General features: G+C 46.2%; 1 protein-coding gene across 7 annotated transcripts in view; it reads right to left on the reverse strand.

Moving 5' to 3' along the window:
- The window catches only part of PHACTR1 (phosphatase and actin regulator 1), a 458770-nt gene that overhangs the window by 58608 nt on the left and 382981 nt on the right, over positions 1-17181 (reverse strand). For 5 of the 7 annotated variants that reach the window (XM_081143827.1, XM_081143829.1, XM_081143828.1 and 2 more), the window contains one exon: positions 16388-16555. In XM_081143827.1, coding sequence (XP_080999953.1) covers positions 16388-16555 — 168 coding nt within the window. Of the gene's footprint in view, positions 1-14161; positions 14369-16387; positions 16556-17181 lie in introns of all 7 variants that reach the window. The other 2 variants (XM_081143825.1, XM_081143826.1) reach the window with 1 other exon arrangement.

Consider the following 17181-nt stretch of genomic DNA (forward strand, 5'->3'; position numbering starts at 1 on the left):
AAACTTTCCTCGATCACTGTCACTCCTTCCATTCTGCACCCGCCGGACCTACTGTGGGAGTGCGGCATGCCAGTGCTGACGATGTCAGTGTGTCACCAGAGCCAGCGCTTGCAACAGGCCTGTTACGTGCCCAGAGTTGTTCTGAGTGCCTTTTGTGTCGAACCAGTTTCATCCTCACAGAAGCCTGTGACGTGGACACTGTCATTATCTCCCTTTTCCTGAGGATGGCACCGTGCTCTGAAGACACTGATCTGCGCTTCCTGTTTACACAGCCGTCTCCTCTGTAGAACAAAGCCCACGAATAATTTGTCTTTATATCCTTAGCATCTTGAACAGGCGCCCAGCTCACACAGTAAGGGGCTCAAAACATGTTTACAGAGTGAGCTGAAACTATGATGCTCTTGTGAGAAATGAATTCACACCTTCCCAGAAAGCTAGGCTAGAGGCAGATGTGAGCATAAAATGGATCGCAGTGTTGGGATCACACAGCTGTGGGTGTGGGAACACTAAACTACTGATCCTACAGCTGAGACACAGAAAAGCCTAATGGTTTCAGGGGGCCTGGTAGGATGGCTCCCCTAACACCACACTGGGACCCAATCATGACCACAAGGCTCCCTCATGCCCTCCCCAGAAGGCTCATCCTGTTTGTTACCACCCCCATGCACGGGATGCCGTGGTGCCAATTCCAAAGTGGCAGAGGTGCAGAAACTCACCACCTCTGCCTTGTCCCTGTTCCTGAAGGGGGCATTCCTGGGACTCCTGAAAGTTTTAGCACAAACCTAGCAAATGCAATGTGCCCAGAAGCGTTAAAGCTTTTCATCAGGGACCCTTGACCCATGATTCCTTCTTTTGTGGTTCTGGTTGCCTGTCTAAGGCAAGGAGGTGCTCAGATGCTTGGGCAGGAGAAAGCAGAGCCAGGAGGGCAGATGGGACCGTCTGCCCAGGAAGGCACGGTGATGGCATTGGTCCCTGTGAAGCTCTGGCTTCCTGCACACCCTCCTCCAGTCACAGTATTACTTATCAAACTTCCATAGCAAAACTTACTTGGTTTCATCACAGGCGAAATAACCAAGTGCATGCCAAGAATTCTATCAAAACAGGCAACAAGGAAATGCCCAGCGGGACCAACAGTGGAGATGGTTACTTTACTGTCCCAGGAAAGACCAGCTGGGGCCCTGGGAGCCCTCTCTTCCCTCTCCTGCCTGCTGCTGCCTTCTGGTTCTGCGTCACACATGAGCATAGATTAAACAGGGATAGACAATGGAAGTGAACCATTTAAAATAATTTTTGGTTGGTTTTCAGTAAATCAGCTCTGCAGTCCCATCTGTCTCCAGCGCTGTGGATGACCCGGGCGTGCGTAGGCAGCTCAGGTCCTTAGAGGCTTGGCAGTGCCTATTTTTTATATCTTTATGACATCGTAAAACCAGGTCATTCCTTATAAGAGATCTGGAGACTCGATGTGGAGACAGGTGTACAAGATCAGCCATTCTGAATTTATCTTTCTGTCCCTAGCACACTTCTGTGTCTTCTGCCCCCGTGACCATGACACCAGCCTGGGACCTCACCTGTTCTTATTGTGTAGATAAAAAAGGCCCAGCCCTCTCTCCATTCCCACCCTGCACCAGAGATCTCCGTAAAGCACAGGTGATGCTCGAGGTCCTGCAATGGCCCCTTACTGCAGTCAATGCTGCAAGTCCAAGTGTAACTCTTGGCCATTCCTGTCCAGCTCCTACATCTCCCTGGCTCTCCGGTCAGGCCGGGCACCACACTGGGTTTCCCCATAACCACGCTCATTCCCTCTTCAGAGCCTCTAGTCCCCACTTCCCGAAACACGAGCCTGATGATCAGAAATGCATTCACCCTCCGAAGCACAACAGAAGACCCAGCTCCCCCTTGCAGCCTTTCCTCTCCTGAGCTCCTGTGACTCTGGTGGTCAGCACCCGTATTTCATTTTGCTCAACTGTGTGCTCATTCCTGCCAGCTCCTTGTCTTCTCAACTAGCTTCTGGATGGTTCCTCCCACATGCATGTCAACATTCTCCACAGGGTGCCTGGCCCAGAGCAATGGTGAGGCCCTGGACTCCACGACCCAGAGTGCCTGCAGCTTGTGATTCTCTGTCCCAGGGGTATACTAGGATCATACTGAGGGGGACCCCCACACCCTTTCTCAGGGATCCTACCCGGGATGGGGGGGGATCCAGCTTTGTATTTTTAAAAAGTCGTGTTTAAAAACTACTCTTAGACTCTTACTCTTGTCTTTTTACTGGAAACAAACAAAAAATGGCACTAATCCTTAAATCAGAGTTCTAGGGCCACTTGAAAACATCTCCTGACATTTGCTAGAAGTTTCTATTCCTCGGCTTCATCTGACCTACTGAGGCAGAATCTCTGGGCCAGGTGTTCAGATTTTAAAGTCTTCCCAGGTGCTTGCCATACAGGGGGAGTTGAGGATCCCTGATTCAGGGTGAAAACTGCATAAAGTATGATGCTGCCCGAGTCTGGAGTATTCGGGCGCCCAAGGCCCAGGATGCATCCATTCCATCTAGCGCCTGGGCAAATCCATCCTGAGGGCATCGCCATGGTCTCCAGGTTCCATTTCTATGCCCCACAACATGTGAAAATTAAAAGACCAATGTGCAAGAAACCAGTTCACTGCTAGCCAATTAGCCTAAAATGCATTCACCTAATGACTAGCGTGCCTAAATCTAATGTTTGCAATTAAAGGATTTGGTCATAAACTAGTGTGTCCAGTGGCACTTCTAATTTAATTTTATATTTATAAAAGTCATTTATCATTGAGCCTTTTGTGAATGGTAAGATTTCTTATATCGATGTGGGTGGATTTTTCTGTTTCATTTGCTTTAGAATACTTCAAGGACATTTTAGACAAGTTTGCCTAAAGAACCTTTCTTAAAAAATGTGTCTCAAGCAACAAATACTTAATCAGAAGTTTAGCTTTTCCTACAGTGTTGATTCAATGCATTCGACTCTTCTTGTCTCCTCCTTGCTGATTTTTGCTTTGTCCTATGTGTACTGCGTGCATTTGTTCGACAAATAAAGAAACACATCCAAATACTCATTTCTGTTCAGCGAAGCACTGACATTTCTGCAGTAAGAATGACAGAGTGAGATGAATGGACTGGCACTGTGCCGCATGCCACCCACCTTCTCTTTCCGAGATACCAAATTCTTAGGGTGGTGATTTCATCAAACTCCTTAGGAGGTTTGGGGAAAGGCACATCCCTGGGCCTCCTTTTCAGAGATGCAGATTCAGTGGGTGTTAGATGGGGCTCAGGGGATTTGCTCTGTAAATAAGCTCCCAGATCCTTTTGACCTAGGTGGGGACCACACTTTGAGAGAGTGCCGTTATGTTATTACAGGACTTTAAGAAGCACAACATCATCACCAAAATTTGTTTTACTAAGCATGGAAGATAAACTGAAAATCTCACACTCACCTAGCTGGTAGCATCAGTGAACTGCTTAAACTTTTGAATGTTCAGTTTTCCAATCTGTGAAATGGGGATGAATGAATATCTCATAGAACTACTGTGAAAATTAAGATAAAATACATAACCTGTGTAGCATAGTGCCTGGCACTTGGTTAATAAACAGGGACTATAATTGCTGTTGGTCTCGTTACCATCATTATTGAGCTGCTTTCTCAGGAAGCCCATCTGCCTCCCAGAGGCTGGCAGGTGCCAACCACTGGGTTCTCAAGGGCTCTGAGCTTCCCTTTGTCACAGCATTTCATAGAGTCCATTTCATCCATTTCACTTTTCTTGACTTGCTGCTGATTTCTTTTCTCTCTTTTCTTTTTTTCAGTAGGTGGATGCAATGCATTAAATAAATCACATTGGGTTTGGCTGTTTCTGCACCTGTTCACTAGCAGGGGCTGAGCCTAGTGCATAGTAGGTGCTTAATAAACATTTGTTGGTTTTCTTTCTCACCGTGTCTTTAGAGCAGTGCAAAAAAGTAGAGCTTAGTGACCTGTTTCTCCTACGCTAAGGCTCTGCTGATCTCAGTGTGGTCCATGGATGAGCAGCAACAGGGCCTCTTGGGATCATGACAGACATGCAGATTCTCAGGGCCCAGCCAGACCTTCTGAATCGGAATCCGCATTCTTACTAGACCCCAGGGAACTCCCCACAATCAAGTCTGAGAAAGCCGTCCTTTAAGAGCTAGTCCTTGGTGAAGAGGCTGCTCCCTCCACAGGCAAAATGGTAAGAGCCCAGGGCTTCCTGGGGGAGGGAGGTGTTTGCTCTCCGAGGGCTGGGCATGGGCTTCCAGAAGCTTCTGGTGCAGGCTGAGGGTAGATGGCCTGGCGAAATCACCACTGGCTTAGAGCTCAGGAGAACTGGGGTTTAATCCCAGATCCAATACAAAGAAGCTCTGTTCCTTTGCCTAAGACATTGGGCCTTCCTAAGCCTTGGTTTTCTCATCTGTGGAAAGGGAATCTTATCCACCTTACAAGTCTGCTGTGAGAAGGAAATGAATAAACATCTACACAACCTCCATGTCAGCTGCTGAGGGGGAGAGTGTGCTGAAATCAACCCGAGGTCTGTCCTGGCATGGGCTTGAGTCACCCCAGAGGAAGGGGCAGCTTTATTTAATTCATTCCTCTGAAGGGCACATTTTTATAATTTTACAAAGACCCCATACAGATTAGCAGAGGACTGAGTATAAAATATCCCCAGGACCATCCTGAATATGTACTCGGAGTTCAACAGATAAGGTCTTAATGGGTTCTGAAGAAGCAATGACACATTCTCCGCCTCCCCCACAGGTGTGGTGAGGGTGGGACAGACCGTGCGGACATGCTGTGCGAGCTGCACAGCACTATGGCCATTCGCAGGGTGACTGACAGGGCTCTTCCCACATCAGTTCACCGGACCTCATGCTTCTCAGGCTGGGGCGTGCAGATGGAAGCCAGGGAAGCCGCAGAGAGTATGGTGTTTCTGTTACAAGTAGGTAGGAAAACCCAGGTGAAAGCAAATCAAGCAGGGAGCAAAGAGGCTTCCAAAGCACTATCTTTGCAGTTTGCCTTGCTGGACAGAGAACTGCAGGAAGAGCAAAAGGTGGGGCTGTGCAGGTCTCAGTGTGTTGCTTCTGTGCCCGGCCCTGCATCGGTACTGAGAGCAAGTGGAAAAGAGTGCAGGTCTGCGGGTCAGAAAACCTGGGGTCTCTGCATCTGTTAGCCTGGAAAGATAGCTAACCTTTTTTGGTGACTTAGGCTCTTCTACCTCTAAAAACCCAGGGATAAAAATGCCTCCTTTACCTTGATAGCCCCTCACTGAATAAAACGCTTTGCCTATCTCTGCTGCGTGACATTTATGGGTTTCAGAGGCCTCCCTCTACCTCTTGCATTTATAATGACGATAGTGCTGGCCCCGCTGGTTGCACAGAGCTCTCTGCTTGCTGACTTAGAAATGGATGAGTCCTTTGTGGCCAGACTGATCAAGATGCAGTGTATTCATAAAACTGTCCCTGTTGATGGAGTGGAAGGAGCAAAACCAGCCGGTTCCAGAGAACAAGCAAAATAAACCCAAACTGTGAGCGCCACAGAGCCATAAAGCCCAAGGGGGCTGTACTTCCAGACATGACACCGCTCTGAACAAGGAAAATGAAACCCTCAGGTTACTCTTGCAGTTGACTTGCTGGCCATAGGACTGTAGAACGAGTCTGGCTAAATGATCACACCCCTAGCCTCTCCTCTCACTTTATTAGCACCCGCTGCAGACGCCATCTGTAACGGCTGATGTATCGGGAGTACTTGTGATAGTAGCACCCAGTGTCTTAATGAACAAAGATGCTGTAAGAATTCCTCAGTCACTTGCTGGTTCCGGCAGGTCAAAAATACTCCTTTCAAAGCTCTCCTTTCAGAGCTACAGACATTTCCCCCAGAGACATAAAGGGCACAAGAAGTGTACTAAGAGCTTAAAGGACAGTCCAGTATCACAGGCTCTCCTGGCTGCAAGAGAGGCACTCAGGGGAGCTCCTTCCATTCCTGCAGGCCAGCCGAGGCATTTCACAGCAGTCTGGCATTTTGTATTTGGCCAAATGCCTGTGAAGGCGACCTGTGTTGACTGACCCCTTGTGTTGAGAGGATGGTGTGCAGGGAAACAAGAGTAGCAAGGAAGCTGTGTTAAGTGCCCCTCCCTGGCTTGCTCTCTCAAGCCTGCTCAGCACACGGGGACTACAGCACACGGCTCACGTTTGTAAGGAATATGTCCTGAGACCTTCCAGAATCCTAAAGTTGAAGCTCTTTGCACACGTGCAGCACCAGCACCAGCAGCCACCTCTGTTTCAGAGCCACTTTCCGCAAAGAAACGTTTCTGTTTTTAAACTGACCCCTCTCAAGACCGTCTGGGCGGATATCAGGTGGAGAGGAGCTGGCCCCCCTGAGGTGGAGAGGTTGGGTAGTGGATGGGGTCACTCACTAGCGGGGTCACTTGGGCATGTTACCTTTGCAGAGCAAACAATTAAATGGGTAAAATTTTAAAGGTAAAGTTACACATGTTCATTGTCTGAAAACTGCTCTCAAAGTCAAAACTGCAGGTGTCTCTATAATCGTGAGAACAGACACCGGTTGGAAGATGAGGATTTTGTTAGAATTTATAAATCCCCTGTATAAAAAACACATGATATTTATTTCTGCAGTAATGACGAGTGCTGTTGCCTCCCAGGGAGACTGAGAGAGGAGCGTGCGCTCAGTTGGTAACAGGCTATTGCACCTGAGCCTCCTCGAGGCCGCACGAAGGAAGGAGAAAGGTCCAGAGATGGACAAAGCAAGGGAGCAAGATCCGACAGTGCCCATTGTTTGTTAAAATAATAAGAAGGAAAAAATAAGAAGGAATTGAATCAAGGCCACAAGTCATGTGAGCGTAAATGTGTTCATCTGATCTCCGAACACCAGAACCAGAGGGCTATACCCGCGAAGTTTGAAAGCAGTACATTTAGACCATATAAAATGAAATACTACCCAGAGGTCGCACAATCATGGTGAAGACAGAGACGTTCTAGTTAGATCCACAAGTACTGTGAAGGAAGAGTACTGTGTAGTCCCCGTGTCCCTCTACCCTTGCATCCACCTGACACACAATATTTATTCACTGTTGGAAGACATACTCGGATTTCTTGCATTTTTAGTGATGGTGGTGGCTGGTCTAACCATCTGCCGTTGGTGTCTACGAGGTCATCCCATTTCCCCCTGAAACTCCTAGTGCGCTCCCTGACACCTAAGGCTGGACCACACGTTTGATACCCCCTTCAATGTCTCGGCAGCAGAGACATCCCTCGCTCACAAGGCCCTGTCCTGCTGCTGTGCAGTGCTAGCTAAGGATGCCGAGGGGTGCAAGGTGGGCTAAGTCCCCACCCTTAGAAACCTTACTCCTGAGGCATTTAAACAACGCCCAAGAAGAAGAACCAAGGGTGGCAGCTTGGTGCCCTTTGCAATTTCAGGTCGATGCTGGACATCTCCCAGCCCCATTCATCCATCCAGTTGTAAATCCATCAAACAGCCTTATTATCCATCTTCTCCATGGGGACATCAAGGAGAGAAGCTTGGGTGAAATCGAGTATTCATTGCTAAAAGTCCACAAGAGATGCCCACTTCCCCCTCCAAGGTTAAATCTCTCATCACGGCATTCAAAGCTCTCCACAGTTTTGCTTCAACCCAATTCTGACCTGATCTTTCATTACTTCCCTCCAAGAACCCCATGTCCCTGCCACGCTGGGCTATTTGCTATTATATTTTAAACATATCATGCCTCATACTGCTTCTCATTTCACAGCAAGCCCCTCTACCATCCCTACCCGTCACATTTTTACTCATCTTTAAGACGGGTTCCCAAAACATCCTCCTTTATAATACTTTTTTTCTGATTCTTCCAAAAGGATTTGATCTCTTACCATTTGAATTTCTTCAGAGCCATGTTTATAAATCTTCATATTAACAGTTTTCTGCAGTTTACAGATGCCTACGACCCCTACAGCTGATGAGGGAATTCTTTTTTGTAAGTTACATCAGGGACGGCGGGGTGCCTTGCACATAGTGGGCACTCGGAACGCAACCTCCATTCGGCCTCACAAAGGAACGAAATCCTGACAGGTGCTAAAACATGGGCAAACCTTGAGACTTTAAGCTGAGTGAAATATGCGAGTCACAAAAGGACAAATACTGTATGATTCCACTTATATGAGGTACCTACCGCAGTCAAATTCATAGAAACAAGAATTAAAATGGTGGTTACCGGCAGTTAAAGGCAGAAGAAAGAAAACAAGGAGTGTTTAATAGGTACAGAGTTTTAATTTTGCATGATGAAAAAGTTTTGGGAATCTGTTGCCCAGCAATGTGAACAGCCTTAACATTATTGAACTGTACTTAAAAATGGTTAACATGGTAAATTTTAGAGTAGGTGTGTTCACCACAATAAAATGTGCCAGGTGAATTCAATCTCCAACCTGGCAGCACTGCCAAAAAAGAAACGTATATGCTGCCCATTTCACCCCGATCACAGAGGCCAGAGCAGAAAGCACCCTGTCGAAAATGCTTGAATCAAAGGCCTGTACATGCACTGAAGAAAGAATTTCTGCATTTTGAAGAGAGAAAATGAGGAATGGAAAGGTATGGAGAAATGGGTGTAAAGAGTGAACTCAACCCAACCCAACTGTGCTCAGGTCTTCCTCTTTATGATCAAGTGCCTTCAGAACCTAGCTTATTTTTGAAAGACTGGATAAATTTCCTATTCCTTCAAGGTATCAGTTATCAAGAGAGTGTGAACCTGTAACCTGTTCATGAGGCTTCTGGGTTACAATTCATTAACATTTCAGGGCACAGATGAGGGCCAAGGTCACAGTGGTCTAACCGCCAGCTTTCTCCCACTGTCAGAGTACGAAGGGCTGGTGCGGAAGGCAAGGAGGGAGGCTAAAGTAGTCAGATGATTAGGGTTGGCGAGGAGGCTGACAAGGACGGTGGGTGGGAAATGAGAAGCAACCGGGACAGACAGAATCAGGGGTAACAGAGAAACAAAACGAAATTACATACGAGAATGTAACTGTAGAACAGTCCATTGTAGACAGTGCCCACAAAACTAGAGGCAGCCGGAAATAGGAATATTGGTTTTGGCTTGACAAGCACTGGATAGAGGGTTCTCATTAGACACTTGTTGGGCTGAAAAATACCACCGGGCATGGATGCCATTTGTCAGGTAAATTTGCAGTTGCAATTAGTTTGAAATGTTGAAACTAGCAATCAACCAAGTTCTGAAAATACAGTAAATTTCCTTGTAGCTCAGGTTCTAAAGATAGTGCAGATAAGCCCTCGGCAGATTCACAACACAGAGGACTTGTTTTTAAGGATCAGCAACGGTTTCTTTTTTTTATTGTTGAACTGTGGCCAAATGCTTCCAATGTTATTTGCCCCATTCTTCATTCTTTTAGACTGTCTCCTTCTAGCACGTTCTTTGAAACCCAACCCAACTGTGCTCAGGTGTTCCTCTTTATGATCAAGTGCTTTCAGAACCTAACTTATTTTTAAAAGACTGGATAATTTTTTGTCTTGAACAGATTAAAACACACAAAGAAAACAATGACAACAAAGAAAGCAAATGATTTTGTTGTTTTGAATTTTAATAGGTATCTTGGTGGATATATAACCACTGGTATAAACTAATCGTTATAAGTAAGGGCTCTGGAATCCAACAAAATGGATCTAGTCCGTCTCTGCCACTTATTAGCTATATAACCATGATCAAGTCATTTAAATTCTCTAAATTTCATTTTTCTCCACTGGGAAAGAAGCAAATAATGATAATTGTACCTACCTCACAGGACTAAATGGTGTGTCATAAAGTTCTCAAAATCTGGCAGCTGCCATTATTACTACCCAAGTGTGAACACCAGACCATGAAGTCCAGCTATGAAGCAGGTCGATGAGCTTTTATTCACATGGCACATGCGGGGTAACTAATCACAAGTGCCTTATGCAGAAGGCAGGGATCATTCATGCATTGTCTCACATTGGACTTCTGGAGACAGCATGGTTGGAGAGGTGACTGATGAAGACTTAGAAAGGAAGGAAGCAGTGTTGTTTTTTGCCTCAATGACCCTTTTCCTCTAGGGTCAGCCATCATTCCAAGAAGGATGCATTATGAGAACAATTCATCTCAGATCATATTCATTATGCAACTAGCCCTGCTGGGCACTGTACTTCCACAGTGGAAGGGAATCTAGTGCCCAACAACTCCTGACCTTTATTACGTGCTACTGTGCATACTGGTGTTGGACAAGATGAGACGGAAAAAGATGAGAGTGGGAGAAAAAAGAAGCAGCTTGGGAGCGTAGGAGGGCTTCTCTCTACCTGGCTCAAGGACAGAGAAAATTTGTAAGACAGTCTCCAAATTAATTATGGTTTTCCCGATAAAGTGGAGGCAAATACCAAAGCAGAGATATTCTGCATCTTTCTCCCTGATCGTGTGCCTGGAAGTAGCCCCAGTTCAGGCTCATGCCTCCTCCAGCATTCTACCAGACCATTCACCACTGTCAGTCTCTATTAGTCACGCTTGGTGTCTTTCAAATTGTCCTGTGTTTCCTTTCAAAACTGTCAACAGAACAGCAGACAGTGAGAACATGCTGACACTCCTAAGTCTCAATTTAGAGCTCTAGAATTCTTAGTTTATTAATTCCTTCTGACATGGCCCAGATGTCTCTTGAGTAATTAGTAACAGAACAGGGTTAATGTAGCTGCCTCATGGTGATGCGGATTCATTATGACTGATTACTCACTTACAAAAATTAAGCAAGTCTAATTGAGTTTCAACCCACAAGGATAGCACCAGAATCGTAGCCCATAGGCTTCTGCACCTGTTCTGTCTTCATCATATTTAAAAGGCTACTAGGTACAATATGGTAAAAATGACTGGCTTTTATGTATTTTTATCCATTTGATATGAAGGTGAGGTTTACAAATAATAGATAGAGCCCACTCTTCTTGGGAAAAGATGAGAGAAGCCAGATAGACTGGGATAATTTACATATCTTCAGTCCCTCAAATATGAAGAGTCCTGCAGATACCAGGTTACCCAAGTTCAGGGTACAGAGCTGAAGCAATGAATGAATGGAGTGTGCCTTCACTAATTAGATAACTAGATAAATTAAAGGGTGTTGGCTAAGAAATTCTGTCAGATCTTCTTTAAAATGTCTTATCTAATGTTCTGTTCTCTATCTCCCAATTGCTATCAGCCAGATGCTTGTTAGCTCGTATTTTAACCACTGGAGCAGCCTCTGACGTAGGCTCAAACTGTTCAGTTTAATTCAACTAGTGATTCTGGAGAACCAGGAATAGGGCTGGCCTCCACGGCTTCCATGCTAGGCCTTCAATCATTTCTTTCTGCTCAGTATACACAGAGACCCAGGAAATTGTCTTTAATTAATTAATTAATTAATTTTTCAATGTTTTTATTGACTTGAGAGAGAGGGAGAAATGTCAATTGGTTGCCTCCTGTATGAACCCCACTGGAGATAGAACCTGAAACCTAGGTATGTGCCCTTAACGGAAATTGAACCTGCAAACTTTTAGTGTATGGGCCAAAGCTCCAACCAACTGAGCCACCTGGCCAGGGCCCAGGAAATATCTTTAAAGGCTAGTTTTCACTTCCTTGCCCCAAAACCTCTCAGGTTTTCCAGTGCCACAGTAATACAATCTAAATTCTTGTTTGTATGCCTTACCTGGTGAACCCTCTCTCAATACATCCTGGGCTGCGAACCACCCTGGCTCAGCCACCCTGTCACTGACCCCGACATTGCCCCTTCTGAGTCTTTATCCAGGGTCCTCTCTCCTGAAGTGCTCTCCCCTCATTCTCTATGGATGCTTTAAAGGGCAGCTCAAGCTTCAGCCTTCTCTGGTAACCTTGCAGCAGATTGCATGCACTGAGCTACAAGGATCACTCTTGACAGTGGTCACTTTGTCGCTCTACTTTATATATATATTTGATGCTTGAATAACACAGGTTTGAACTGCGTGGGTCCATTATATGCATATTTTCCCAAAAAATGACTGTACTGTTTTTGATTGGCAGTTGGGAATCCATGGACGTGGAGGGCTGACTATATGCATTGTTCTACATCATTTTACATATGGGACTTGAGCATCCTTAGATTTTGGCATCCACAAGGGTCCTGGAACCAATCCCCCCAGCTACTGAGGGACAACTCAAGTTTTTAGAGAGTCAAAAGTTAAATGTGGATTTTCAACTGCACGGGGGGTTGACACTTCCTCACCTAAGCGTTGTTCAAGGGTCCACTGTATATATAAATAAGCAACTGTAATTCTAGAGACAAACTAGGGAAGACTCAAATATGCTTATAAAGAAAAATGTATACTGTTGAGGACATCTGCTGTCGTGTTTTTCACATGGAGAACAGGAAAAGCCCCTAAGACATCAGTGAAGTAAATCCTGACCTACAGCAAGCAGCCAACCAAATCATGTGCATCTTCACTAACATGAGAATAAGTTCACAGGATACCCCTGAGTACGCAAAGCAGGTGACACAAGACTGTACAGGAGGACTTTAGATACATAGATAGATGATAGATAGATAGATGATAGATAGATAGATAGATGATAGATGATAGATAGATAGATAGATAGATAGATAGATGATAGATGATAAATAGATAGATAGATAGATAGATAGATAGATAGATAGATAGATAGATGATAGATGATAAATAGGTAGATAGATGATAGATAGATAGATGATAGATGATAGATAGATAGATGATGATAGATAGGTAGATGATAGATAGATAGATAGATAGATAGATAGATAGATAGATAGATAGACAGATAGATGGTAGATAGGTAGGTAGGTAGATAGATAGATAGATAGATAGATAGATAGATAGATAGATAGATGATAGATAGACAGACAGACGGACAGGGGTGCTCTCTTAGAGGGAGGCTTATGAAAGCATCTTCTTGTTTGTGCTTTTCTATGCATTTAAATGTTGGGGCACTGAACTAAAGTATTATCAATGTGTTGAACAGTTCCTTTAGGTGGAAATTTGGTCTTTTAAACCACGAACATCTGCAAGGAGGGACGCATACATTGATGAAGCAGTTTCACACAACCCCAAGTGTAAGCTGGACTCTAATGAAACTCAGCACCACGTGAGCGACATCCCATTATCCTGGAACAATATGCACTGAACTAGGAGTCCGGACACACAGAGTCTAATCGCGGCTCTACAGCAGAATTCCCGCTAGCCCTGGACATGGCGCCTACTTTCTTGAACCTCAGTGTTTCTATTATAAAATAAGTAAATATTCTTCCCAGCTTCTATCCCCACCCATCTTACAAAAATGTACAAAGGTCAATAGAAACAATAAGAATACCAAAGACGTTATAAAGGGCAGTCGGTCAGTGTCAGGTGGGGTACCATCACGGCTGAGAAGCAACCCCCTGAGATCTTCAGTCTCTGATACCCCGCCAGCTTGAATCCAAGTGGCACCCAATTCACGTGCTAATGTGCGGGGAAGGGCAACTTACTAGACGCCCGGTTTTGTAACCTTGGGTACGTTAGTTAAGTAACACTTTAAAAAAGACCATACACGAATCATTTTAGGACAACATTCCTAAGCTTACTTTCTTTAAAAAGTATTTCTCACAATACTTTACTGATTATTGTCTTTGCTTTTTTAAATTTTTTTTTACCAGAACAGCACAGATACAAATTTTAATAGAAGAAATATGCTGGGCTTCATAAACAACTTAAAGACAAAATTTTAAAGCTTTCACAAACTCATTATGAAGGGATCAAGGAACTGCTCTTTATCTCTGCAAAGATTTTGACATTGAACCTAATTCACCCAGATGGGCGAATGATTTTGAATTAGTCACATAGATGCCAATGCACATATTTACAGATACACATGACCGAAGGCCCTTGGCACATGACTGGTAGGTGTATGTTGAATATTTCTTGACACAAACACACAAACCCAGGCATGACTACCAAGACACACACGGAAACACCCACACGTCCCACAGAGCAGCCTCGCCAAGGAGGAGCGTCAGGCTTCAGATGAAAAGAAAGAGAAGAGATTTTCCCTTGAAGGGAAGGGGGGGCCGCGCGCCCCCAGAGACGTCTTCACTCACCTGTTAAGTGGTTGGCAATCCTGGCAGTGGGTTTGGGAGGCAGGGCGGGGGGCTGCTTGAGGAGGGGCAGCTGCTTCACTGGGGTCTCCTCATGGTCTCCAGAGAAAGCAGCAGGTTTTTTGGGGGGCAGTAGCAGGACTGGTTTGGCTGAAGGATCTTGGGACAGGAGGACTCCAGACTCACTGGCAGAGGGACTCTCTTCAGACACTGAGGGGACAACCACAGGACACACAGGAGACATTTTACACAAATGCAGTGCAGGCGGGCGGCCGGAGCACACAGGACAGGGACGCGGGCGGGGACACAGCGGCGCAGCGGCTCTGCCAGGCGGTCACGTAGGTGCGGAGTTCGAGAGCACGCCAGAAACCCAGTAAAGGGCGGCGGGTGGCGCGGGGCACAGGAGGGAGGCAGAGGTGGGAAAGGGGGAGGCGGGAGGACCAAGGAGGGGACAAAGGAAGAAGGCACGTTCTCAAAACTCTCCGAAGCTTCGTCACTTCAGCCTCGGCGTTTATAATCTAAAACGTGACAAGGCACAGATGGCAGGAGTAATGGATCAGGGATGAAGAGCCCCCTCGGACCCAAACCAGCACCAAGCGCCAGCACCTTCCTTTGGGCCTGTTTGCCCTTTGCTAGGGAGGAAGAGAGCGGATTCCTGTTTTTGCCTGCTGGCTCTCGTGTCCTTGCTCCCAGGTGTGGGTCACCAGGCAATAAAGACATCCTAGAGGCTGACATCAGGTGGGACCCCCCCTGTTCTGGAGCCCTCTGAGCTGGTGCAGCCTCCAGGGGGCGCCCTGCCTCTTGCAGGCCCCTCCCTGCCCTGCGGCTCCTATAAACGGACAAAGTGAAGGATGCTCGAGTCAGCACCTTTCTGTCTTCCCCCTTCCTCTCTCCCCCGCCTCGCTAGAATGACGGGGTTCTAGTTTTGATTCGCCCCATTTCTCTTTGCTCTGCACTGGGGCTGATTCTTCCTGTTCCTCGCGGGGGACCCCGACTGGCTCCAGGGAAGAGCTGTCTCGGGCAGCGGCACAGGATTCCAGGCAGGTGACAGACTGAAACTGTGACTTCACTGGCATGGCAGGTCTCACTGTGCCAGTCAAAGCCATCCGATTCAGTGTTACAGGGAAGAGTGGATAAAAAAAAATTCCCTCCTTTAGCTGGGAAAGCCCCCGCAGCTCGACGGATGGGGGGCATGCAGCTCAGCTGGCCCTCCTTCCTCCCATCGCTGCCACAACGAGATGCCAGAAATGACTCCTCTCCGCCCCTTCTTCCTCTCCGATCTGGGAAGCGGTGTTCCCTGCAGCACCGAAGCCTTGCAAATAGCCCTCATGAGTGCTAAATTCTCCCCCTGTCTCAAGGGACACTGTGATTATCTGTGTGGGACACCCTGGGGAGCAATGACTCACCCGGTCCCAAAGTGAAGCCTGGGACCTGACCTCGTGAGACACCATCTCCGCCATCCTCCCAGCTGAGCTCTGCTCATTCAGACTGTGTGCCTGGCGTGGAGAAAGGACGTGGCCTTTCGACCCACACCAGATATTCCGAGAGGTCCCTTCCCCCAGGATTGTCTCCTGACAACAGGACCAGTGCTTGCCGGCTGTAGGGAGGGCCCCATCTTCAGGCTAACGAGAACCATTCTGCAAACCTCCTGAGGGAATGAGTACTGGCCACTCAGAGGGCTTTGGACCAGAGAGGGAGTGACAATTACATGGCGTCAAAATCATCTGCCGGCGGGATACAAACCAGCACATTGTCAACAATTTAATGGCCAATGAACACATTGACTGTATACAGTAAGTTAATACAATTTGCTAAATTGATACAACCATTAACTGGTACACTGGGACTAGGATTAAAGGGCATGCCAGGGCCTTTCAAACAGGTGAAGTAGATAGGTACCATAGAGAAGTGTAAGATTCTTTAGCTTGATCTTAACAGAAATGCGTGTTAGAAAACAAAACAGTGACATTTGAATTAATCAATGTTACAAAAACAAGATATACCTTTTTAAAGATATTAAAGGTAGAAAAATATTTTTAACACTATAGAACAATAATTGTAAATATACTCCCAATTTTTACACTATGTACTAGCTGGTTAATTTCAGCCTTATTTCCAGGAGAGTCTTATGCTCAGGATGGTTCACAATGGAACCCCCAGTCGAGGTCAGACCAAAGATCCCTAACGCCACATGCTTGGACCTGTGCTACAACTCTACCAGGGCATTACCTGTCCCATCCATGATGTCTGAAGGTTGGAGCACCTCGTATGAGCAGGGGTCTCTGGGCATCGGAACTGGCTCCATTTCGGACAGGGCAGGCAGAGATAGCTGGCTGGCGCTCAGGGACTGTCCATTTTCCAGGGAGTCATCTTCATTGGATATGGAGAGCTCCCCGTCTGTCCGAGAGAGAGGAGAGTGCGGAGTTAGACAACGCTGCCTCCCAGGGACGGGAGACACCTGTGGCCTGCTAACTGAGTTAGATGGTTTTGAGCAAACTTCATTAAGATCTACACTTGTTCTTTTGCTTTTAACACATTTATTTTATTTTTAGAGATGTGGCATCTAACCACCAGGCCAACAGTTTCCAATGATCATTAGCACATTTTGCCTGTTTTCTCTCCACCATTCTAACCATAATCTACCATATTTTGTATGTCTTTATTTTTTTAATGAAAGTGAATAAAAATTGATTTTTCTTCATAATTTTTAAAAACTTGGAAGGACTGAGCAGGCCTTAGAGATTGGAACACCAGGATTAGAAATTCCTAGGGAATAAAGGGCTTCATATCATTCAACAAGTGCCAGGAGCGTGGTCCTCTAAGGTCCTAGGAAAAACTCATCCAGTCTTCTCTCTGACTCTGCCCAAATCCCAGCTGAAAGGCTGCAGCAGCCAAGAATGCTGGAAAGTGCCTGAATTCTCCAGTGCTCCCCAGTGATCACTGGGCACACGGGCAGCCAGACTCAGATCTGGCCTAAAGCTCAGCGAAATGAGGGGCAGCTAGTTAACACCACTGGAGGACCA

The sequence above is a fragment of the Miniopterus schreibersii genome (genome assembly GCF_964146895.1).
Source record: "Miniopterus schreibersii genome assembly, chromosome: 8".
NCBI classification, from domain to species: Eukaryota; Metazoa; Chordata; class Mammalia; order Chiroptera; family Miniopteridae; genus Miniopterus; species Miniopterus schreibersii.